Raw genomic sequence first — 25,461 nt, forward strand, 5'->3', positions numbered from 1 at the left:
CCACAACATAAAACTGTCTTTTCTTACTCCAACGCTTTTTCAAAGTTTATCAAAACTTGCACAGGATCATCCAAATAGGAAAACATCCAAGTAGAAACACTCCTTAAGACTTGCATGATGGAGGGTTACAGCACTAATTAAAAAAAAAGTCACTACCTCACAGCTGCATTCCATAAAAAGCAATGAAACTGTTGGGAACAGCTGGGAGTTTATGTAGCAGGGGCTGAAAATATCAAAAACAAAGACAGTGCCTGAGCAGCAAACAGCATTCTTCCACTTTTTGGTCATCTCTAGATTTTATTTATTTTTAAGACTTACATTTGCGCTATGACCACTTCTTTAAGAAAAAGATAAGTCAAACTGATTCTGAAAAGAAACCAAAAAACCTGTTCTTGGAATGTAAAAGCAGCAGGTTCTTCTCAATAGGGAACTTGTACATTATGGATTTTTTTCCCCTGAGCAAGGGGAGAACTTTTAATTTTTTAATTAAAAAAATGTATATACTGAGCCAAGCTGTGGAATTAACTTTAACAAAACCACCAAAAAAAAAAAAAAAGGAAAAAAGAAGAGAAAAAGGTAGCATTGACTCATACTCCAAAAAGGGCTATCACTCAATTACTCATTACAGAGACAGACAGGTGCATTCTGTGTCTGGCTGAACACACACTGAGCTCTGCTGCTCAGCCTCCCCTTGCTCCTGAGTTTAGCAGGGCTACTAACCTGTGCTAATCATTACATCTAAGCTCAGCACATCTTCATTTCTAGTTGTTCCTCCTCCAAGACCACACCTTTATCTGGTTTGTTAAGAGTCTGCTAAGAAGTGGACAAGACAAGGTTTTAATCAAATGTAAGCAGTAACAACAGGTTTTATTCAAAATTTCCAGTAAAGAGGACCCACTAGTTTCGGAATAAAAGTACTTGAAAGTACTACAGCTTACATGAATATAAAAGAGCAAAGAGAAGCAAATAAACCAAGCAGAAAAAAAAATTAAAAAAATATATATATTTTTTAAAGTTTGAAATAGACCCCCACAGGGATACTGAACTCCTCCAGACAATTAACAGTTACTAGGTTTGGCAAAACAAGATTCTCTCACAAAATTAAAAGCCTACTTTTGTTACATAAACTGTATAAAACTGCTCAATAGTTAAAGAGCACTCTGTACAAATTTGTCTTGAAATACATAGAGCTACAGCCTTCAAACTGCAGTAATTAATAATTTTGTCCTCTTCATGGGTAAAAGAAGCTGCACAATTGCTTTGGGGGAAAAGGAAGAGGCAAAAATAGTCAGAACTAACAAGATGAAGCCACTATGAAAACAAAATGCACAACAAAATTCAGACCTCAGTTTAAACTAACACGCTATGTTTACAACATATTCTACATTTCAGCTGTCATTTTCCCCTCCCACTCCCACCTCCCCCCATTCAAATATTCCTAATTTCTTTATGGTCTAAATCTAATTAATTTCTAAACTTTCAAATACACCGTACATACATTTAGCAAAAGAACATACCTAACATTCTTACAGCAGTATGGTCAGGACACAATTTCAGAGATAGCACACAGTTATTGAGATTAAACCTTATGCTTTCTTTTACTTTGAAAGAGAACAGCAGCCATCAGTGTAGTGTTTCCAAGAAGTACTGAAGAGAGGCTGCAAGGAGCAGACTTGGCCAACATCCACTCTCAGCTCCAGAGGACGTGGGGGGAACCAGTGAGTGCTGAATGTAAGAAAGGAGAACCTTAAGAGTGACGGCTGCAGGAAAATCCTTCGGGAACTCTGTCCAGCACACTGAGTTTGGCTTTGGCTCTGTTGTCCCTCTTGTACTAAGCCCTGTAAATCAACTCCACAACAGTATATTACAATGTAAACTAAAATTCTTTATACCAACAGTATGTCAAAGGGGTTTATTTATCTTTGTTTTCTGAACCCAGCAGTTGGTCACAGAAGTCAAGTGTTTTCATGGCTCTTTTTCAGCTGTTGCCAGCTGAGGGGGAAAAAAAAATAAAAACGTGTGTCTGACTCATACATCTTTCAAGTACATGCAAGGCTCAACTGTTTCCAAAATGCAGGAGTTTGGGACCTTTTAAGACACTGAAGAAATAGGATTATGAGGAGAGCCCATCTGAGTAAGTACTTTATCCAGCCACTGAAGGGGACCATGGAGATGTATCTCTATCCAGCATGGAGTGCTTGTTACATCCTGGCGATGATATTCAGCTCCCCAGCCCTGGAAACAGAATCATAAGTGGGGAAAGAAAAAACAAATCACCTTATATTATAATAATAAATACATGAAAAGTGTGCTTCCTACCAAAATAGCTTTCAACAGTCATTATCAGCAGGGTGGCACAGCACCCATAGGACCCACCAACTATTATCACATTTCAACAAACAAATCAGAAGCTAAAAAAAATCATAAATGTGGAAAAGTATCATTTCAGGTCTCTTGGAATGGAAGTCTTTAAAGACAAAATCTGTAGCAGTGCAGAATTTCCCCATACATCACTGCCAGCTGCCTGAGGTCCCTATAAAGCCTCTGAAGAGGGGGATATTCAAATCTTCTCTGCCAAGACTGAAAATAGAACAAATTGGGTGGAAATGCTGCCAAACAGATCAAAAAATTAAAAGATGAAGTGATAAGACTGATGTGGAAATGGGGGTGAGGCATCTGTCTGACAAGAACCAAAGTATCATTCTCAGGATGGGGATGATAAACTGAGCAGTAAGTCAGAATCATTCCTCCTTGGAGAAAGAGGGTGTGGTCATCCCCCATCAGGCTGTTTCTCTACTTAAGACAGGTTTTGTTTCAGCTCGTACCTGATTCTGTTACAGTAATTACCAAAGATATGAAGAGATATTTAAAAGCATTCAAAATTGTTTTGTAAGTGAACCATTTTTGGGGCAGATCTGAAGAGAAGACTATGACATCTGCAGGTACAGTTTGCTCTGCTCTGTATTAGTTTAATCCCTAATGAAGGGATTTCCCAGCTCCCAGCACAGCTGGCAGCAGCTCTGAACACTGTGCAGTGCAACTTCCAATGCACAAGAGTTCCTGTTTGACTGTTTAGGCAATGGATGCAGAGCTGTAAACAACCTATTTCATTTTAGGAACCCCTGTCTTACATCTGAAAGCTCTCATCCTCCCATCATGGAGAGGACTGCAGCATATCACCATCTTCATTTGATTACTTTCATTTAAGGACCAACCCTTTCATATCAGTACCTATGCAGACACTCACACAACAGCCACATCACAAATCCTGACCTTGCATGCCTTCCTAGAATAGAAGGGTATGCATATTATTCTAAATAATGACTGCAGCTCCTAATTTGGGAGTTGTTGGTCAAGATACAGAGGACTTATGTGAAGAAACATCTTCTGTAAGTCACCTCAAGCTTTCCGAGTATGTGGGTCAGATGGTTTTTTGTCCACAAATACTTAATTTCACTAAGAGCTGTCAGACTTAAGGAGCAATTCCATCCTTAAAATTAAACAGCCATTAGTAGGCTGATGAAGGGACTTACTGGACCATTCAAAATCACTGCATTAAAAAAAAAATTTACTTTGCTTACAAAATGATCTCAAGCAAATTGCCCACGTACCTTTACAAAACTCATCCGGAGAGTGCACATCTTAGTAAGCTCGTACACTGTCTCAAAGCCATGGTTCACAGACTGAGCCAGGAGCTGAGCAAACTCTTGATTATTGAAAATCTTCAGACTGCAGCCACTGGGGATTTTGCAGACCGTGGTGGGATGGAAGCCGTGATGGTAGTTGCAGTTCCGGCTTTGCACGAAGATGCTGCTGTCGCTCAAACATTCAGCGTACACCTCCCCTCCAACGTAGTACAGATGGACACCTGTGAGGAGAAGGTGGCAAATTCACACTCTGTATCTGTTTTCATGCTCTGTCTCCACAGAGATAGGTTTCTGTTCAAAGAGATAAACCTTAATTACATATCAGAGTATCATCTATCTTCATTTCTACTTTTCTCTTTCATCAGCAGGCAATCTGAAAGAAGAGTATGCATGTATGTATATATGTATGTATGTATGTATGTATGTATGGGGAATCAACATGTTGTATATTCAACAACACCAAACTAGCAAGCACAGGATTTTTGATGCCTTCCATTGGACAACCTGATCACTTGAACTTTTTCTCATTATATTTAAGTGAAGCAGTAATTGGGAGCAGAAATGCAAGCAGAGAGAGCAGAAACCTGCTGCATCATTTGTAGATACTGAAGAAGCCCCAAGCTCAATTCTCTGGAAAAGTCTTGGGTAATTTGGGTAGCCTGAGTTTTGTCAGCTAGCTTTAATTCCAGAAAGCTAGGTGGGAAAAAAAAGGCCTTTGTATTCCTCAGACCTATCTGCCAAATGAGGGTACACACCAATTTTACAGTCCTCTCCCCATCTAGTGCCTGCTCCTTCACCTTTCATCCACAGCAGCAAAGCCCCAAAAAAGTAACATACAGAGAACCTTTGTGTCAGTAGGAGTCAATTCTAAAGGTTTTGAGCAAGCAAGAAAATTTAACTTCTGTGTTTAAAAATTGTTTATTTGCTACTTAAACCTCCCACAATGTCACAAATCACAGAGGTGAACACGGAGAATTAAAAAACTCGACTGCAGTCCAGTAAGAAAGCCTTGACTGTGCTCTGTCATGTAAGATTTTGCCACTAATTGTGTGGGTAGATACACAGTCCCACCTGATCTGCAAAAACATTTATGGCTATGTCTTCAAGTTTGGGATTTACTCCTCCTTTCTCAAAGACTAACAGTTCTACATCACCATTACTTGTACACCTTTACTTATTGAACTGCATCCTTGTCTCTCCCACGCTCTGCTTTGGTACACACGCAGTTAAGTGCTTCAGCAGAACTCTGCCTGCAGCTGGGTTGCTCCTAACAGGAAAAATGAATGAGGTGTTAAATAAATATCCTGATACTTGGGAAGATGGATGGGGAGGAAAAGAAGGAAGAAGTATTAACACTTGAGTGGCAGAACACAGGTGTGGTGCACTACTGAGAGCTGCACAAGTTCTCATGAAAAGAAAAGCTCTCCAGACTGGGGGCTCAGACTTTAGGATCTGACAGTTCTCTTCAGCTTCAGTTTTTTTCTCCTCTTCATGAACTGGCACATCTACCCCACTGCTTAGGCATGCTGAACCCTCAACTGTCTCAGAAAATTTACAGTTTACCAAAAATGTAAATACCTAAAAAATGTGCCTTTTAGGAATGGTGCACTGCAGGGGGCAACCTCGGCTTTGCCTGCCATTTGCATTACAGGTGAGCTCTCAGAAAAGAGGACTGTATTAAATAGTCAGGCATAAAGGTGAAGATTTTCTCTTTTGCTGAGACACAGACACAGAATGGAAGCACAAAATTCCCACTGAAAGAATCACCAGCCTGTGAAAAATGCATTTGGAATAAACTGTTTTAGCAGGTTATCTCCCAAAATACATGTTAGGATAGCTAATTTATGTTAGAACTAAAGCTAGCTAAAACATTTGGTGCCAAGAACCACAATTTGGATTTCCATATATAGCAACAATCAAGATAAATCAAGACATTTCATTAGACAAACTGCCTTAACCTCTAATTTAGATTTCGATAGCCTTCAGGCAAATAAAAATTGATTAAGGGTAAAAGCTTCCTGTAATTACAAACCAGGTAGGAACAATACTTTGTTTATAAGACTAGGCCAGAAAATTATATGTTTACCAACACAAGCACCTCTCCCACATGCTAGGGAAGAGCAGTTTACTCTTGAGGGAAGTGGCCCAGGTTGGCCTGTCTCAGGAAACATCACCCCCACCAGAATGGATGGCCAGATGCCAAACTCACCTTTGCCAATGGATGGCCAGATGCCAAACTCACCTTTGCCAAAGGATGGCCAGATGCCAAACTCACCTTTGCCAATGGATGGCCAGATCACAAGCTCACCTTTGCCAATGGATGGCCAGATCCCAAGCTCACCTTTGCCAATGGATGGCCAGATCCCAAGCTCACCTTTGCCAATGTGCCGCCTGGTGTTCTCAATGGTGGAGTTTCGGTTGACGTTGGAGAGCAGCCCCAGGCAGAACCTGTTCTTGTTGTTGGAGGGGTCAGTGAAGCCATCCACCAGGATGCTGGTGGAGGACGCGTGGAACGCCTCCCCGACGCGGTTGTTCAGCTCGTAGTAGACGATGGAGCACCAGTGCTTGGGCTCTTCGTAAGCGACGGCCTGGACATCTGCAAAGCCACAATGGAAACCTTACAGCCCAAGAGTGCTGGAACACAGCCTTGAGGAGAAAAGAGCCCTAACCCAGCTCATTTGGACTACATAGAGTAAAATAACTTCAACTCAAGACTCAGAAGAGACAAAGGCCGGCACTAGGGATGAACAGAAAAGTATAGGAAGCTCATGGGCACATCCCAAGCAGTGCCCCAATATCCTTGCCCCATTTTCTTACAGTGACAGCAGAGAAATGCTGTAACTCTACAACCCAGCTTTCTTTCCTACCCATAGATAGATTTCTACTTCAGTTCATTTTACTAACTAACTACAAGTCACCTGTTTGCTTACTGCAAAGTTGTATAGCAACAGGAAGAAACAGCATCACAGTCTGCATCAAAGACCATCTCTCACTTTACAAAGTACAGCAAGGCAGCTTAAATATACAGTCAGCAGATCAATCTTTCAGCATTCAGAACATGACCAAATCTTTTTCCTGGGTTTTTTGGGAGAATGGTAGGAGACTTCAAAAAACCCGACAGAGACTGACATTTGTCTGCAGAACATGAAGCACAGCCCCAAATAAAAGGAGGCAACTGAGGGGTTGTGGTTGCTTTATGTGTGCCTTCTTTTAAATGAAGGACACTATTTCACTACTAAGACTAGAAAAGTTGGACTTGCTGCTGAAACACCAATTGTGCAGATCCCACTACAGGGCAAAGTGCTAAAATGAAAATCAGACTGGTAATATGGGAAAACTTGTTTTTTCTGGCCAGAGGTTTCCTTCTCCTTTCTTCCTACTGATATCAATCCACTAAGATTAGCGTTCATATTTTCCTCTGTTCACAGATCACACCACTATGAGTTTCTGTTACAAAAACAAAAACCAAAGTCCCCCTCAAACCAGAAGATACAAAAGGTGGCAAATAATCAAGAGCAGGATAACACATCCTACATCACTCAGTGGCAAAACTTCTGAGTATAGCATTTATTGCTAATAACTTCCTTTAAAACACTGGTAAAAAGCTGATCTTTCCTGATAATCTGGCATTTTTCTATCCCTTCACATCACTGTTGAAAAGGAAAAAAAAAGAAGAAAAAACAGTCTTTAATTATTAGTAAGAGGTTGCTACATTTTTAATTCCCATAAAGATGCCAGCAATTATCAAAGCTGCAGCTTTGCCCCAGTTCTCAAAGTCAGGAAGAAATCTTGCCAGCTGGCCATTCTTACAGAATTAATCATATCTCTCTCACACAGATTTCATACTGACTTCCTCACATTTGCTTTAAGTCATGCAGAGCAGGTGGGTTTAGTCTCTCTATTCCCAGCATGGGCCAACAATGGAAATTACCCAACTTCATTGACAGGATGCAGCTTGTTCAATCAAATCTCTTAAGACTAACAAATCACCATAAAGAACACGCTTCTACAAAGTTTGCAACAAAAAATGATGCAGTAAGTTCACAGTAAAAACTTTTCTTCTAGAACCTGCAGCAGATTTTTTTTAAGTCATGCTATCACAGCATACATATGTGAATAATAAACATGTGAAGGCACCTAAAAGTTTTTTCTTTTTAATGAAGGGACAGAGAGGAAAATCCATTGTACTAAACTACTAGGAGGGAAAAAATATCAATAGACAATTTGTATTTTGAAAGACTGAATGATAAAGAGCAAGAAGAAAAATGTAAACTCTTTTTTCTTTATCATCTCTCATGTATTAGAAGAATTCTATAATACACATTTTGGAAGAGGGACACACATGCACAAGTCTGCAGTTAGACAGGAAGTTTGATAAATTTATTTTGGGGCAGTAAATTTCTGGCCCAAAATTCCTTCATACTCATACCCTCAAAGTGTAGTCCGTGTGATCAGCAAAAAATGGAAGTGCTACAGACTGAGTTTATCACACGTAAAACTCATTCCAAGCAGAGAGTAAATAGGCTAACACAAAAGCCATCCAAATTGTGCTAAGAGGGCAGATATACTTCCTGAAACAAGACATTGAGCTTAGCAACAAAACAAGTACCAAAAAAAAAACCAAAAAAACAACAACCCAAAACCCAAAAAAACCCCACCAACACCAAAAAATCCAAAACACACAACAGTTTAGTTGTTCATATGCTTGTGATCTTGATAATCGTTCTGGCACAGCATGCAGCTTGCTGCTCTTTCTTGGCATGGGCCACAAGTGTGCAAGCTGAAGCGTTCTCTGAAGGGCTCATTTCTCACAAGGTGGTGATGAATGCACTGAACCCTTTGCTCAGCAGCCACGGCTGCTGCTGCGGCTTTAACAAGCAATGTGTAAAAAGATGTCTGTGTCACAGTACATAAAGCAATAGGCCTTTATTTCATACAGAATTTTAAAGTCTCTAGCAATGCCACACCTCAGGCAGATTACTCTGTGTTCTGCAGCCTCAGAGGAGTTCTTTCCATTCAGAGATTAGTGGAAGTTCCCAATAGAAAACATAAAATGACTTTGGTCTTTGAGTTGGCTGGGAGAAAGAAAGTAATAAACCCCATATATTTTGCATTTTTAAAGAGTCATAGGATGGATTCCTCTCTTAAATAAATATTTACATTTATAAATAATCTCCAGCTTTACTATTTCATCCCTTACAACAACAAAAGAAAAATTACATGGCCGGATTTTTTCTTTTCTGCAGACAAAAATTTTCATGAATAACATCCATCCAAAATTAAAGCTCAGTTATTACTCCTAAGTTCTGGAGGTTCCTTACTCTTAAGAAGCGAAGCAGAAAACATGAAGGAGGTGTTCTTACCTCCTCTGTGCACGTCAGGGGGCATTGCAGGTGCCATCATGTTGGTATCCATGGGCTGCGAGGTATCGTGTGTCATCGGATCTTCCGGAGGCAGGTAAGTGGGCGGGGGAGTATCAGCTAAATATAGAAAAGGCAGATACATGAGTGCTTTCCTCTCTTTAAAGCACATCTACATATCCACATAAACAGTTTGAGCCTGGAAATGCTTCCAGCCTGACTCAGCTATAAACTTCCACCCACCAGAAATCTGAAAAAGCAATCATGGACCTCGAATAAGGAAAGCAAAGAATTGCTGTGTATATTAAGCACAACTGCAATAAAAACAAGTCACTTCACCCTCACATAAAGCCACAAAAGAAAGCTCAGCTGTGTTTCCAACCCACGGTTCTGCAGGCTGAAAGTGCCACACAAACATCAGGGCACAAAGAGGTCTCAGGGCCCAGCCAGCACTAGATACTGAATATGTTAAGAGTGAACAGAAGCTTTTCTGTTTCCAACACAATTCTACCAGCAAATTATTTAAACATCCCAGCTATATCCAGGGCCTTATCATTGTCAGTGCAAAGTATTAGCTCTGTTTCCCTAGACTGGGAATAGCAGAAAGTGTTCAGGAACCCAAATCCTACAGAAGTGGCCTTGTGGGTCTGGAATTTCTCTGTCAGTGTTTCTGTCCTGTCCCATTCAGGGCTGCATCACCAGCACAGGAGCTCATGCACAATGCCCACACTCATTAACATATGTTAATGAGTGTCAGCTCTGTTTGGAGTGCCCCAGCCAGCACTGCCCTTCAGCTGCCTATTCCACTCCTGGGAAAGCTTCCCAAAAGATTTCCTACAAGATGCAGGAGGTTGCCAATGTCACCATTCCCCAATAGACCACAGAGGACACTCTCCTCCACATCAATTGCACAGAGTTATATCCAAGAGCTAGAAACCCTTGCCTGATCCCTGCAAGCTTTTGCTGCAAAAGCTGGGATTAGATTACCACTGTGATGTCTCTGCTGCTGCTCATCCCACATTTATTTCCATTACTAAGAGTATGGATTGCAAACTACCACAGCAAATAATCACAGGGGATTCCAAAACTCTGAAAACCAAATTAGCATCAACAAAAGGCAGGAGAATGCTCTGTAAGTTTGGGTTTTTTTTGTTTTTGTGGAGTGGTGGTTCTGTTTGGATTTTTAAATGTATTTTTTAAGAAAACATATGTTCATGAAATTTATTAACTAACTGATTGTTTAGCATGTATTTTTTATTTTAGATCTAATGCTGGCAGGTGCCTGGCTAATTCTCTTTCTTCAACACATCCAGGTGGATGAGAAAGCAGCAGAGAAAGACAGAGATGGCAATAAGGTTGCATTAAAAGCTTAACAAACTGCATTGGATTTTGAGTCTCATGTTTTACTAAGCCTTAAATGCTTGTGTGTGTGCAAACATGATGTTGGTCATGCACAAGATTCCAAGGCCACGGGCAACTAATTAAGCAGTATCTAGGAAGTTTTCAAGGCTAACTGTTTTGCCCCTTTGTTTTTGTATTTTCCAGATGTCAGCCTCTTTCCCCATTAGTGCAAGATGGACAACTGTCCAGAGCTAAGCATCAAGGACATCAGTATCCTGACCTCCCCTCTAACTCAATTTCTTCACTGCAGCTGCTGACATTAAGGGCATGTGGACAGAACAGACCTTCAAAGATCAAGTGAACTTCCACAAGCCAGCATTCAGGAAGACCTTGTTAGGTCTTTATCTCTGTTGGAAGAGCCCCAACCACAGCAATCATGTTTAAAAAAAAGAAAAAAGGAAAAAAAAAGACAGCTGGTTTCACAGCAAATTCTCACATATTTTAGAAAAGCCAATACAAACTCTTTCCTTCCTTCCAGCAAATTTGGTAGTTTTCACTCACAAGAGAAAAATTTGCAACAACTAGCAAGAGAAGAAATCTATGGATACTAATTTCATGTAATAGGAAACAGATTTTCACAAATCTGCTGCTTTGTTTACACATACCCTCCCCTCAGACCCTGAAGGAAACAGGCAAGCATCAGTAAGCATTTGTACTGCATCCTTCTCCCAGCATTTAGATCAAGAAATCCACCACAGACCGCTTCTGCAGTATTTTTATCCAGCTGCATGTAAAGAGCAAAAAAAGATAGCTTCACAGAATTTTCTACAGACACCAGTCAACAAAGGAGACTCTTCTCTGACTGTAGGTAGTAAAACAGCCTAGAGAGTTATTTTAAGGGCCTGTTTTTCAGTTGAAGCTTCTTGGAATTACACCACTATGAGAAGAAATTGTGTATCAAGTAGCAATAATGTGATCACCTTCAGAAATATGCCTTCTGATATGCCTTCTGAACTTCTGATCATAAGCAAGGATGATCTCTAGCACCACCACTTCTGGTGCATTGAACACTACACTTTGTGGGCTAAACTGCTGAACTGGTCCCTAAAGCATTTTGGATCCCCCCCACACACCTCACAAGAATTCTGCTGTAATGTTTTAAGTGTGTTTGAAAGAGGCATGATATTAAAGCCTTCGATATTACCAGACAAAGAGATTCTATACACTTTATTACCTTACATCTGTTAGTTTGCTATTAAACACAAGGGTTGGCTGATCATTTGGTGTTATTGAGCAAAAAAGCCCATGGCAGCAGTGATGTCCAAGCACCTTGTCCCTTCTCAAGGGAAGCTGTCCGTGCCTGGCATCTGGAACACCCTGTACACCTGACTGTGCCTGGCATCTGGAACATCTGTACACGCTTCTCAAGGGAAGCTGACTGTACCTGGCATCTGGAAAGGGCTTCCCGGGTCTGAGCTGGCTGGAGAATGTGGGTAGGTGCTGCTGCTGCTCCCAGGTGAGTTGGGGTAGCTGCTGCTGGGCGAGTGGGGGAACGGGTGGCTGCTGGGCTGCTGGAAGGAGTCCGGGAAGGTGGCGTTGTGCGGCATGTGGGGCTCGTTCTGCCCCAGGTTGCGGAACTGCGCCAGGAGGCTGTGCTGGGGGTTGTATTCGCTGTGCCTCGGCACCAGCACCGGAGGAAGAACTGCAAAGGCACAAAGGGAGAAAAGCCACAGCGTTAGAGACTCGGTCCTGAAGGTGTACAGGGGAGAAACCCCCGCATTGTTCCCCCGCCCCGGCATATCCGCAGGTGCCTCAGAAACAAGGTAGCCAAAGCCAGGAGCACATGTCCAAGCAAGAGCTCCTTCCTTCCCTCACATCCGGATAGTGCACAGCTCCAACCCGCAGCTCCCCGGATTGCCAGGTGGGAGCCTGCTTTCACAGAGGGCCAGGGAAGAGGAGCCAAGAACAAACCACAGTTCTGTGTTTCAGTCTCACTCGCACGAAGAGGTGCTGGGAAGAGCCTGACAATGCTGACATGCAGTTCCTCCTGCTGCACTTGTCATTTGACTAATCATCTAATGGCCTGTAACCCAAACCTTTGCTAATAAGAACACTTTTTTTTTTTTCTGAAGACAATACTAATAAGCCTTGAACTCAGTCTGTTCCCAACAGCTGTAATTTTATTTTTAACCTAGACTATGTTCTTACAAGTTTCTATTAAAACAGTTATTAACTCTTCAAGTCAGTTTACAAACTGTGCAATTTAAACAGAATTAGGTAGTTCAAAAAAACCAACTGAGCAGCAATTGAGCTGCAACTATGTGCCACTATGGGATCAGAGAAACATCAGAAAGTACGAGTCTCACCACACTTCTGAAGCCTTCTCAGCTGTGAAACAAAGGTCTCTTTCAAACTGGGAATATGAACATGACACCAGATACACTAAGATAAAAGAATCAATTCTTTTTCCAGTTCCTCAGCTTCTATCTTTGAATGCCTCACAGCAAAGTCCAAGCTAACTGAAGGATTAAAAGCTCTTCTTTCCACAGAAGTGTCTGGGTGATGGATAGGAGAGGAGAGACAAGGTCAGGAAGAGGGAGGTCCATGCAAAACATAGTGCAAGAGAAATAAAGAATCAAGTCCTCTTCACGTCGTCTCCCTTTAGAACCTGCATTTCCCAACTCCATGTCTGAGCAGGACTGGAAAACACCCCCCCTCAGATAGTCTGCCTTCAAGAGAGGGTGCCAAAAAGCCAACAAAACCCAGGAAAAACAAGCCAAGGCTACCATCGCCTCTCCTTGAGACTCCTGCACTGGCCTCAACACATGGGCACACAGAAGAGGAACAGGAGCATTTGTAGTCAACAAGCCTACACAGACATAGCTACCATTCAGATTAAGAAAAGTGTTTTGGAGACAGCTGCTTTATTAAAAGCCTGAATTACAAACTAATTGCCCAAAAAAAAAAAACAAAAAAAACCAACATTTTCTTCACATGACAAACAGGTTCTTCCAGGACACTGAGGCATCTTTACTCCTCCAGCACTTGGCTATTACAGAAGCAGCACTAAGGTATTTACTTTACTGTCCTGGAGTCCAAGAGTACCAGGATAAACACTCAACACATAGCCCAGGTCTGAGGTCTAGGTTCATGCTTAAAAGGGATATAAATGAATGTCACACTAAAAACTCACTCTCTATTCCTAAAGTCACAGATTAACTAAAAAGAAAAGAAGTAGGCTTTCCTTGCTCAGATTTTTTTTTGCATATGCCTAAGAGAGTAATTAAGCTCCCATTTTTGCCTGCTAGTGGCATTAATGCAGGAGCAGTCTGATCCCAGAAATCTTCATTGAACATACACTGAAAAAACCCCAAACCCTCACTACTGAAATTTAGGCTCCCCAAGCAGAAGCAGGTTTTAAGCATTTAATCTGATCTCTCAATTTCTTACAGCAACTTTACTGAGAGTCCAAGAGATCTCAAATATTTGAGGCAGATGTCACCCTTAAGTAGATTTGTTTAGATGTCAAAGAACCCAACTCTGCTTTACAAGGCATAGGCAAAGTTCCTAATTATGTGTTTTCTGAAACAAAACACATCCATCTGTCATTCTGTGGAAGTTCTCAATTGCAAAACACCCCAGGAGAAGCTGCATCTCCCCCAGCTGTGCAGACAGTTTCTTGCTCCAACACAACCATTCTGACATGCCACTGGAAAAGGCTATTATAAAAAAGTTACTCAGCATTCAGGTGGACATCACAAATCCCCTCATCCTCAACATATCAGAGCCAAGCTCTCTGAATATTAGGGTTTCTCAGAATTAAGCTTGTTCTGTTAAATCAAACAGTCCTTTTGCAGCTAGGTCAAGTACTATTTAATTGTCAGAGTCAACATTTGCTGGGATAATAAATTACCAGTGAAAAAATTAACAATGAGATCATGTGTTAAAATGTATTTTCCCTTTCCTGTCTTTATGATTCTTCCTTACTTTTCTAAGCATTAAAACAACACAGCTTTCCTATCTCTTCCTTTCCTGTGGATGAAGGTCAAACCATTAACTTTTATGGAGTTAATTTGTGCAGAAAGTACATCACCTACCATTCCCATCCCCTACCTCACATTAAACAATGACACACATGACATCAGAGGAAGCCAAATGACTTACAGCATTTTAAAATAGCAGGAGAACAGGATATTTTCTGTATGTTTTCTGTAATTAAATTAATGCAGTGCCAGATTTTCCCAAGGTATATATACATGTTTTCTCCTGTTGGGCAGAACCACTGGCAAAATTTAGAAGGACTTGAGATAAAAACAAGTCTCCTTTTCCCAGGTGTCCTTCATGCAAACCAATGCTTTTTGTCCAACTCCGCCAACCGCAAGTGATTAAACGCCAACTTCTTCAAAATGCACATGGAAAAGGGGGAAAAAGAATACAACTGGTATTGATACAACACAAATAGTCTCAAAAATATCACTGCAGAATTTATATTAAGTGCTGCCCCTAATTCACATCCCCCCTGCATACACAAAACCTTCAATGAGGAGGAAAAGCCCTGAAAGGCCACATCAGGTGGGACAGAGCCTGCAGTGCTCCAATTAGTCCAACTCCAAGTCACTGCCAGAACCTGATCTCTCTGCAGCTCCCAGCTTCTTTGCAGGGAAGCTGCTCCCAGTGGAGCCACAGAGGAGTTAATTTGAGTGCTGCTCACTCAGGAGTAAAGACATGAGCAGGGACTGGGCCCTTTGGAGCATGGAAGGCTGCCAGGAGCTCAAACCATACAGGGGGACACACACCCTTCTTGCTCCCCTCGCCCCTGTGTGAGGCGCTGAGCTTCTGCTCAGGTTGCAGCCCTCAGCCACATGGAATAACAAATTACTGAGGCTCAGTGCAGCAGGGGAGGAGGCTGATCTCTGCTGCAGCTGCCAGCTCCAGGAAGAGGTATAATTGAAGGGGAGAGAGCATGAGAGAGTTATTCGGTGCTAAGCCAGCACACCTGTTGCTATGAACTAATGAAGCAGTGCACATCTTTGCTGTGCAGATCTCCGCAGGATGTGGCTCTGACCATTTGCAAACACAATTCCTCCCTTCCTCTTCAGCGGAAGGGAATGCTGATACAATAAAAAATTAATTTTCTTTCTTTTTTTTTTAAATTTAACATCAATATCATCAGCATATATTTAAAGGAAACATAATATTGAATACACTGTTGTCTTAAAAAGCTGCTGCAACAGATTTGCCAAGTCAAGCTCATTAAAGTTAATGGAGTAGAACCACAAGTCATCCAACAGCTTGATTTCTGTAATTCTTCAAGCACCAGATTAAAAGGTTTTATGTGCTATAGTGTGGCTAAATTTTGCTCCCAAGTTTTTCTATGGATGTGGACCTGCAGCTGAGGACTAGTACCAGGAAGGTTACTAGTAAGGAAGAGGGGGACAAACCCACAGGAAGCAGGCTGGGTATGCTTGCGGAACTGCAGCTGAGATCCCGTGTCTGTTGAGCCAGTCTGGGAATCAGGGAGCTTGTTTTTACCATGCAAATAAGACCAAGTATGCTTGCACCAAACAAGAGGAGCTATATTAAAGAAATTAGAGCTACAGGGCAATTTAACCCACAGGGCTATTTCATCTAGGAGCCAAGAATGCCAAAAATACAGAAGATAGACCAAAGGCAACCTGGCTTTCAGATAAATGTTCTGACTAACGACGCCAAGGAAGAAATGCTTTTATGAAAATGTAATAGTGGCCCTTTGAAGAAACTAACTGATCTCTACTCTTTTTATCTCCAGCGTGTCACGCTGTTCTTCTTCAGAAAACTAACAGCTGTGCTATCCTAAATAAAGATCTTCTTACTTTTCTTTTTTGTTCTATTTTCACATTCCAGAGATAATGATTTTAGCAAACACAGAAAGTATCCAATTTATGAACATAACTTCTTTAAGTTTCTCTGTGAAAAACCTCAAACTAATCCAATCCAAAGGACCTGCTGTACTTTCAAAGAAGCATATTTTCTATCCAGATGGGTTTTGATTACACAAGGCCCAGATGACAGCTAGTTTCCCTCAAGGGCTCATTTTTTCCACACCCTTTGCATGTTATGTGAAAATTTGGGTAGGTATCTCTCTTTCCACGTATGGAAATTGAAAGAGCATGTAAGGAAATACAAGGGGCCACATATAAGAAAGCAGACTTTAATCCACTTTCCTTTCCAAAGTAGATTCTACTTCTTCTGTAAAAAAAAAAAAATTATAAAATAAATGAAAAAAGAAAAATATAAGCAATTAAGAACCACGACTTGGTTGACATATGTTCTGTAAAAGGGTTTGTACCACAACAGGGCCCTCAGTGCTAATGAAGACCTGACAACACTATCATTAGACAGAGTGCTTTAATTTCCAAGCATTACATAGCTGCATTTTCATCTGAATTTATGCAAAGCCATGTATGTTTTGCCAGAAAAACAGAACTGCAGGTTGGGAAGGAGGAAAATCCTAAACCAAAAGTTCACGCTATCTGGAAATAAGAAAATCCTGCAAAGACTAAATTGTAACAAAAAGGAAGAGTTAGGAGAAGGAGAAAAAAACAAAAGCAACAAACGACAGCAGCAGTGTTAAACTAATAAATTTGGACCCTCCTGAAGACTCCCAGCTTCATTTCCTGCCTTTGAGGTCACAGCAGCTGAAGCTGGCTGTGGCATCCTGATGAGCACTCCAGTCCCACGGTGGGAGGTGGGAACAGAGCAGGTACCAACACATGCTCAGCTGGACCTGCTGCTCTCTGCAGCACCAGGGAGTCATTCTGACTGCCAGGCCTTGCCAAGATCTTGCTTGTAAACAGTAAAACAATGTGTAGAGAGAACGCTTTTCATGTCATTAGGTTTTCTCATGTTGCCTGAGTAATTCTTGGTTAAAAATATAAAATTAATAAGCATTGTGTCAAAAGGAATCTCTGAGGATCGAACTCCTTAAAGCTCTTCCAATAACCCTTGGCTGTGGTATCTATCACAGCTTTGCTTTGCTGGTTTCTCAAAAGGAGAAATTCCAGTCTTTGAAACTTTCACTCCAAACCTCTGTTCTAGTAATTATAGCTATTCAGCAGTCTGTTTTGGGTGACAAAAAGACAAACTTTCTACTCCAGGAGAAAGCTGACAGCTGTCTTGTTTTCTCAACTCTTAATTTTATTTTGCAGTTCTGGGAGACCCCAAAGCTTGATTTGTCATTTTGCATAGTTACAAATGAAGACTGTATGTCTTGGAAAAAAAAAAAGGCAAAACACTTGTTACTTTACTGACTTTGCTTTTACATCAGACATCTGGTCCAAATGCATTTGACAAGTAATATTAGGACATTTCCTGCATTACAATATTCAGCTAACGTTAGATTTTATTTGCGGATGCTCTGATAAGCTGACATTCTGATTAAACTGACATTTGCCAAGGTCAATCTCAGAATTCAGCACTAATTGTATACACATTAGTGAGGCAGTCCTTGTAAGCAGATTTGGTGGAGGAGCAGTCACAGTGATAGTGTGTATTAACTCAGACATTTACACAGACCAGAGTTCAAATTACCTGTACCAAAGCCACAGTCACCATCCTACTGAGTAGGTTAAAACTTGGAAGTCTGGTCTTTCAAATCAGAAGAAACATCTGTGTCTGGTTAATTTTGAAGAAAGAAAACACACATAGAATACAACAGAAACATATCTTTCTTGACAACTTTTATCCCTCTACTGCACTTTCTTTTTCTGACACGTGGTGAGGCTAGACAAGGAAAGCCCTGCTGTTAGACCATTCCCTCCTTCCACCTCCTCATTTCAATTCCTCTCCCCCAGCTCGGCTCTGGTGGGGAATTTTAGAACTGAATTCTGCAAAGCCAAAATGAAGGAAGTTTTATTCTGCTTGCCAAGCAAACTGACAGTTGCTTTTGCTATTTTGGGGAACCATCCTATAATTGTGCCCACCTGTTGTAGCAATGCTATTTTTAAAGTCACACCCAAGTGCACACATGGCTGCACAGCAAAATTTCTCAGGGATGACACTGTGCTCCCTCACCCCCAGCCTGCAGAGGTGCAGAAATCCTGCTATGGGAATCATACAGGAACAAGGATTTTTGTAGCTTGGTTCTACATATTAACTCTGAAGGGATGCAGCAATTTTGCCCTCCCTTACACCCCAGAAGCAGCTTCCCATTCGCCTTTCCCACTCCTCCCCCTCCTCTCCCCTTCTCCCAGATGCCTGGCACTGCTGGCATTCTCCTCCACCAGGCCTGGATCTGTGGGAGCCTGCAGTAGGTGTGTTGCCTTTCAGAGCCTCACTGAGAGCAAAAAGCAGAGGAGATCAAAGACAAGTATGAAAATAATCATGTTAAAGTCATAGGCAGAGAGTCCACACCAAGAGCAAAAGCAGCATGACACACCTACCACTCTACTCAGAGCCTGGGGACCTGGCCTGCTCTTGGGGCAAAAAGCAGCTGTACATACAGGTAAAATGTTTCTGGCCAGCAACAAGCTTGCTGAAGCAGAAACACACTTTCATGGTTATAATTGAAAGTAACATCACAGTTTTTAGCTGTGAAAATTCAACTGTTATGAGACTCCATTTGTCTGCATTACCAAAAAGCCACCACTGCTTGCCCCCAGTTTGGCTGGAACATTGGCACCATCAGCTTTGTAAAGCCAGCTCTCTGAAGAAGAGAAGCTTAACAGAGGAAAACCATTCAGCCCTTTTTAGCTAAGTTTTATTGGTAATTGCAAAAAAAAAAAAATGGGGGATAGCCATCTACAGAAACACTGCACCTTCAACCACTTCCACATGTTAAACATGAAAACAAAGTTAATTTCTCTTCTGCCTCCTTGGTAACATATTATAAAGTCAGAACCTAGCAGGATGATGGGGCAAACACAATAGAGGCAAACACAAATCTGCATCAGAATGGAGGAGAGCTAGTGCTCACTAGCACTTTAAGAAAATTAAAAATTCAGTTTCTTCATCTTCCTTCCTTCCCCTTTAGCTAAGGCAAAAGAACCAAACCTCCTCCCCTAAAGCCACATTAGAGGTGTGACTTATTATTATTATTTTTAATAGTGGTGGCAATTTACACACCTCTTCATCCTCCCTGTTCCATACTCCATTCCTTTTGTTTTGCTCTTAGAAGAAACAGGATCCAGGCCCTTTTTTCCCCTAAAATCCTGAATGACAGCTTTCATCTGGTCCCATTGCCATAACTGAGGACAGAGGCAGCAGAGGCTGTATCTCCACAGAAACCTGAGGAATAAGAGAGTGGAAGGAAGTGTCTCAGGAGGGACACATGCTCCAGCAAACCCTGAGAGGTCATTTGTGGCATTTTCAGAGGGATGAGAAACATTGTGTCAGGGTTTTCCTCCCAGACTCTGTGTACGCAGTACACCTAATTATTCAGCAAGTCTTGATCATAGTTAAGGATAATCCCAACAGGTATCTCTAAACCAAAAAATAAAACTAAGGAGAAGCAGCAGATTCAGCCAAGCAAGCATCAGTTCAGCTAAGTGTGCCAATTTTTAAGAGGCATCAAATTCAGACCTTGCCCTCCTTAATTAAAAGCTTTGCCTTGCCAAGGGAGAAATCTGACAGCCATTAACTACCCTGCTCCAGAAATAATTCTGCACACAACAGACTAGGGAACAGCAGCAGTGAGCTACTTTAACCCATCTCAAGCAGGTATTTCCCCCTGGCACTCAAAGTGCAAGGCTGCGTTCCCACTCCCAGCAATAAGTCTCTACTTTCTCCTCTCATGTCCCTCCACCTCCACTCCTTCCCAGATGTTCTCCACAGGGCTGTGTTGGTACAGATGTTCCTGCAGCCAGAACAAAGCCCCTGTGCTGCCCTGATCAGCCTGGAAGATAACACAGCAGGGAGAGGACAAGTGCCTGTGATCTGGTTCAGCACAAGGGAACTGTGGGCTGGCACAACACAAGGAGCAGGAGCAGCCCATGCACCCCACCACAGAGCACAGCTCCATCAGCTCCCTGCTTCCAGGCTGGAAGAGTGTCACAGTGTCACAGGAGGGCCCCCCTTCCTCACCTCCACCCTGGGTCCCCACGCTGTTGTGCCCACGTGAGCGCACTGAGGGCACTGAGCTTGCCAAGTGCCCAAAAGCAATTTTCTGTGACTTTAGTTCTCTTGATTGACACACCACAGGCCCCTGTGCCTGTGCAGAGCCTCCTGGTCAGGTCAGGCATCAGCATGGTGCTATCATGTCACACCCATGTGCCTGCCAGATGCCACACTCCCCTCCTGTGCAGGGACACTGGGAGATTCCCTCCATGAGACTGCTGATAGTTTTCTGCCTCCTCTCACTGTTTACAACCTGTTCCTATCCAGGCTGCCTAACAGAAAAATCTCACTTGGGTTCAGGTGTAGCTTTGTAGCTGGCAGACACACCACAGAATGCCAGTTCTCATGCTTTCCAAGCTTATCTTCACAAGCTAAACAGTGAGGATGGAATAAGGTGTCAAGGTAGAAAATCCATTCATGCCTCTGGCACTGTGGAAATTGAGATGTATCCACAGCACTGACTTCCCAACAAAGAGCACTACCTTACTTTACATAGTTGAGGATTTACCACTAATCCATTCCTCAAACCTTGCACAACACTGAAACAAATCACACAACAATCAGCAGAGGAATGAAGGGATAGATGCCATCCCATGCACGGATCATACCCTACAGATCTCCAGTAACTGGTTCTGCACAAAACAGTTAAACACAGAGACCACGCTGCCAAGCAGAGCCAGAGCTTCAAGATGTACCTTGCACACAAACCATGTATCATACACAATCTGAGTTTCCAATTTTGCTTTGTCAAGAGAAAACACATGTCTAAGCCTTCTGGGAAACACAAACCTTGATATCTGCTTGAGTCCATAGATTGTTGTAAGTGGTGACTCATGCATGAATTCCCACTACCCATTAATCTCAAAGCGTAAGCACTTATGTGACAATAATGGTGTTTTAATGTCCAGGCAAAAATGGGAAAAAATGGTTAGCAGAATTTGGGAGTGACTGTCACAAAATGAAGATGAAGATCATGTTTGGAGGACAGCAAGAACAAGAAAGGGACAGGAAAAAAGAAGTCAGAAGTTATAGAGCACAGCTCTCCATGCCAAATGGGAGTTCAGCTACCCCGTTTCCAAAAGCTGTTTTCCCACTCAGCAGCATCCCTCAAAACAATCTGTATCTGACCAAACACAAACCCCTCCTACATTACGTACCCAGCCAAAAATGTACATTTTAGTTAGATATCTTTTGAAAGTTTTCTTCTGTCTTGCATAACTCATTGAAGTAAACACAGAATATGGACAGAGTCCCCAGCTGCACCAGCGGAGGTTTAGGTTGGGTATTAGGAAGAATTCCTTCAACAGAAAGGATGATCAGGGAGCTGATGGAGTCACCATCCCTGAAGGTGTTTAAGGAAAGACTGGATGTGGAGTGCCATGCTCTGGTTGACATGGTTGTGTCTGGTCAAAGATTGGACTCAATGATCTCAGAGATCTTTCCCAACCTAAGTGATTCTGTGACTCTGTGAAGTGACACGATATTTACAAACATCTGGTTTTAAATGTGACATGAATGGTCCAGATGAGAATGTTCTCAAACTCAGTAGTTGTTTTCAATACTAAAGCAAAGTGAGTTAGAACACGTAATCTGGCATTACAGTAAGAGCCCAACTGTTGTTCAGTCTGATATCCTGAAAGAGAGGTGTTTCAGGAATCTTCATTTTCAGTATTTTGGAATACTGAATGCAAGCAACCAACCCAGACATATGCACACAACTAGCAGTAGAAATACATTACTATTTTATTATCCCTCTTGTACTTAACATGAAATTGCTGAGATTTTTTTTTAATTTTAAATTTTTCCAGAGCTGAGTTCCTTTGTTCAAGCTGCTGCTGTGTAAATACATACATTATGGGTATTGCATCTGCCATTCACATGATTTCCAAGTTAATACTAACACAGCAAAGGGAAATATTTAACATCAAGATATGCACTGTGCATTGCAGATCCAAGACAAATGCAATTTCCATCCACAGCAAAACAATCTTGCAACAACCTCATTTCCATCATGGTTCTGTGTATCCTTGCCAGTCTACAGACAGCTGCAGAGTTTGTGAAATGGCTAACACTCATGGACTTCCCACACTTAAACCAGGGAAGTCCACCCATGCCTGCAGTGCATTTCTGCAGCTGTACACCCTCACAAACAGCTGGAGACTAGTGATGACACATCCAAGCACAGCTCATCTTAGTCCCTGCAAGTATTCCCTGATAATAAACTTGCATGAGTGAAATTAAGCACGGAGTTATCAAAAGAGGCTTGGCCCTTGAAGAGGAGACTGGACAGAGGATGGGTGGCACCTTAAGAAAAGAAGTGAGGCAGTGGGTAACAGGTAAGCAAACTGTGTTTGCAGAACAGCTGGCAGTAGAATTTCACATACAATCAAACAGTGCTATCAAAGTTCAAAATGAGAGGATTATAACCTGCTGTCTAAACTCAGAATCTTTTTAAAAGGCAACAATTGTGAGAGACACTATAAACAATATTATTTTCTGAAGAAACTGATAAATTGAAATAATAATTTCAAAATACTACTACTAATACTAGCAGTATTACTCCTGCTGTGAGTCAGAATGGTTTTCAAGCACAGATAATGCAAATAAATCATTTATGTTAGCCTGCAACGCTTCATACAAAATCACAGATCTGCACAGTTGAGTAAACAACAAATTAACAGAGGGATAGTGGGTACCAACATTCCCAGATGATACCAGGCCCAGCAGCCTGAGACACATACTAAGACTACCTCTGTGTAGTGCTAAAACATTTGCACAAGTGCAGCATTCATCCCTGTGAAAGGGAGAACTGCTAATTAATGCTTACATCCAGATAAACTGCAGAGGAAGAATCTGACATGTGCAAACAGCCACTTTTGCTTATTTAAGCCGATGAGTCACATAATTAATTGCCACACTTTGCATTGCTCAGATAAGGTGTAAAGGTACAAACAAGGAAGAACCTACCAGGACTTTCCACCCGCTTGTAGTGGTAGGGATTGATGCAAACCTCCTTCTGCTTTGACCCAAAGGGGAACTCGCAGCATTCCAGAGGTTTCAGTTCGTGGTGGCTCTGCAGGTCGGGCCAGCGCCACACTCTGCAGTAGATGACGTGCGGGAGCCCCTTCCGGTGCGACACCTGGAGCCGGCCGTCCAGGGAACGAGGGATTGTGACACAGTTGCTGGGCTGGCCAGGACAGCTTAGTGCTTTCTCCAGCTCCTCCATAGCACCTTTTTTCTTCTTCAGTTTTTTCACTAATGCGTCAACAGCTTTCTCTGCCCACTTCTCTTCTTCATCCCCTTGCTTCCAGCCCAACAGCCTCTTCACTGCTGGGCTGGTGAAGGAGAATAAACTTGTTACATTCATGGTGACCCTGCCGTGGTGATACCACAGAACCAAGCAGGAACAACTGCCCTGTTCTTCCACCACCACCAGGGTACAGCAGATTGAGTCAGCAGTCAAAAACAGCCTGGATCAAACAGTTCTGGTCCTTTCTCCTTTTCGATCCTCCAGTCCCAGGAAGGCAGCGCTGACATCCCCCCGTGATGGTCACAACCTTCTCATTATTCTAAATCCTTCTGGTTGACAACCTAAAGGAGAGTATCAGAAAGAAGGAAAAAAAGGATTTTACCTTTAGCAGTTAAAAATATCCCCCACCTCAACCCAGAAGAGTGGTGTGATCAAAAAAACAACTAACAACAAAACAACAACAAATGCTGACAACTTCCAGGACTGGACACAAGGCACATCTGATGAAAATTTAAGCAGCAGGACCTCCTGCTGAACCCAGTACGTCCCTATATTAGAAATGTAAAATCTAGCCTAAAACAGTCTCTTAGTTTAAATTTTTCACTATTAAGTGTGAGGGGTGCTACAATCTGCCTGTCAGCTGTTGCAACCTTAAGCAGCAAAACATCCCAAGGAAACAGTGCAGGATCACTAGTGCTTTTTTTATTATTTATTTTAGAGAGCAGCTGGAAGCAATATTCTTCAACAGCAATGTGCTGCCCAGCTCTCTAAAACTGCCAGGCATGAAGTTCAAAAATCACTGCACTAGACCTGAGCATAACTCAAATCTGAAAAAAACCCAAAAACAAACCAGTTCAGTTTCACCTACTTGAGGAACAAATTAAAAAAAAAAAAAAAAAGTGAAACTAGAAAGATCTTGTCCTTCACTCACTCACATGAGAAAGAAAACTGCGAAACTGCATCTGCCCACCCCACCCAAGAGCCCTCAGAGCTCCTGAGCAGCCCATAAGGGAAAGCTATCATGAACCTCACTGATTATCCACTGACCCTTCGTGCTGCAATGTCTGCCTGATATACTCAAGGACTCATGAAGGGGTGGGAAGGACAAGGAAGTCGTAAGAGGATTTTAGACAGCACAGTTGTCCTCAAGCTGGGAGACAAGGAATGGGACTGAAGAGATGGGTCAAGAGGGGGAGGAATGCCACATCTGCAGGAGTCCCAACAGTGTTTTGTCCTTGTCCAGGATGGAAGCAGGCAAAAGGCTCTGGCAAGGGAAACAGAAGAGACCCAGGACTGGCAGGGGGTGGAAAATGAGACAAAGAGCACCACACCACTGATTTTCAAATAGACAGACAAGACAGGAAACATATCCTGGACTGGATACCAACAGGTTGCAGAGGAAGGGGGAAGGGGAAAAGGATATGAATGTTTTTGTTGCCATCAGAACAACACAAAAAACACCCAACCAACCAGCAATCTATGGACACAGAGAATAGAAGGTGTCAGCACACCCACGTCAGACAGGAATTCACAGCTATACCAAGATTGTAGACCTGAAAACTGCAAATGCTATGGCACACTTACCCTCTTGACTGTCATACACTGCAATGGTTTCATAGTATTCCACTACATTTGAAGAATTTTAAGCTGAAAACCATCTACTTTATTCAAATTAACTTGTCACTAGAACAGTTACCTAATTGCAGAGGTTCAGTTTTACTAGGCTGACTGCAGAAACTACATTTATGGGAATAATGATTATGGACTAAGA

At 42.1% G+C, this 25,461-nt stretch overlaps 1 protein-coding gene across 3 annotated transcripts in view; it reads right to left on the reverse strand.

Annotated features, from left to right (window-relative positions):
- Positions 1 to 848: 848 nt before the first annotated feature.
- The window catches only part of SMAD1 (SMAD family member 1), a 43,669-nt gene continuing 19,056 nt past the window's right edge, over positions 849 to 25,461 (reverse strand). For all 3 annotated transcript variants that reach the window (XM_071431497.1, XM_071431498.1, XM_071431499.1), the window contains exons 2-7: positions 23,408 to 24,031; positions 11,793 to 12,050; positions 9,011 to 9,127; positions 6,022 to 6,243; positions 3,612 to 3,868; positions 849 to 2,235 (exon numbers count right to left, since the gene is read on the reverse strand). In XM_071431497.1, the coding sequence (XP_071287598.1) occupies positions 2,092 to 2,235; positions 3,612 to 3,868; positions 6,022 to 6,243; positions 9,011 to 9,127; positions 11,793 to 12,050; positions 23,408 to 23,807 (1,398 nt within the window). In that variant the 5' untranslated portion in view covers positions 23,808 to 24,031 and the 3' untranslated portion in view covers positions 849 to 2,091. The remainder of the gene's footprint in view (positions 2,236 to 3,611; positions 3,869 to 6,021; positions 6,244 to 9,010; positions 9,128 to 11,792; positions 12,051 to 23,407; positions 24,032 to 25,461) is intronic.

Source organism: Agelaius tricolor, unplaced genomic scaffold (genome assembly GCF_023055355.1).
Source record: "Agelaius tricolor isolate 1412-34295 unplaced genomic scaffold, bAgeTri1.0.p SCAF_8, whole genome shotgun sequence".
NCBI lineage: Eukaryota > Metazoa > Chordata > Aves > Passeriformes > Icteridae > Agelaius > Agelaius tricolor.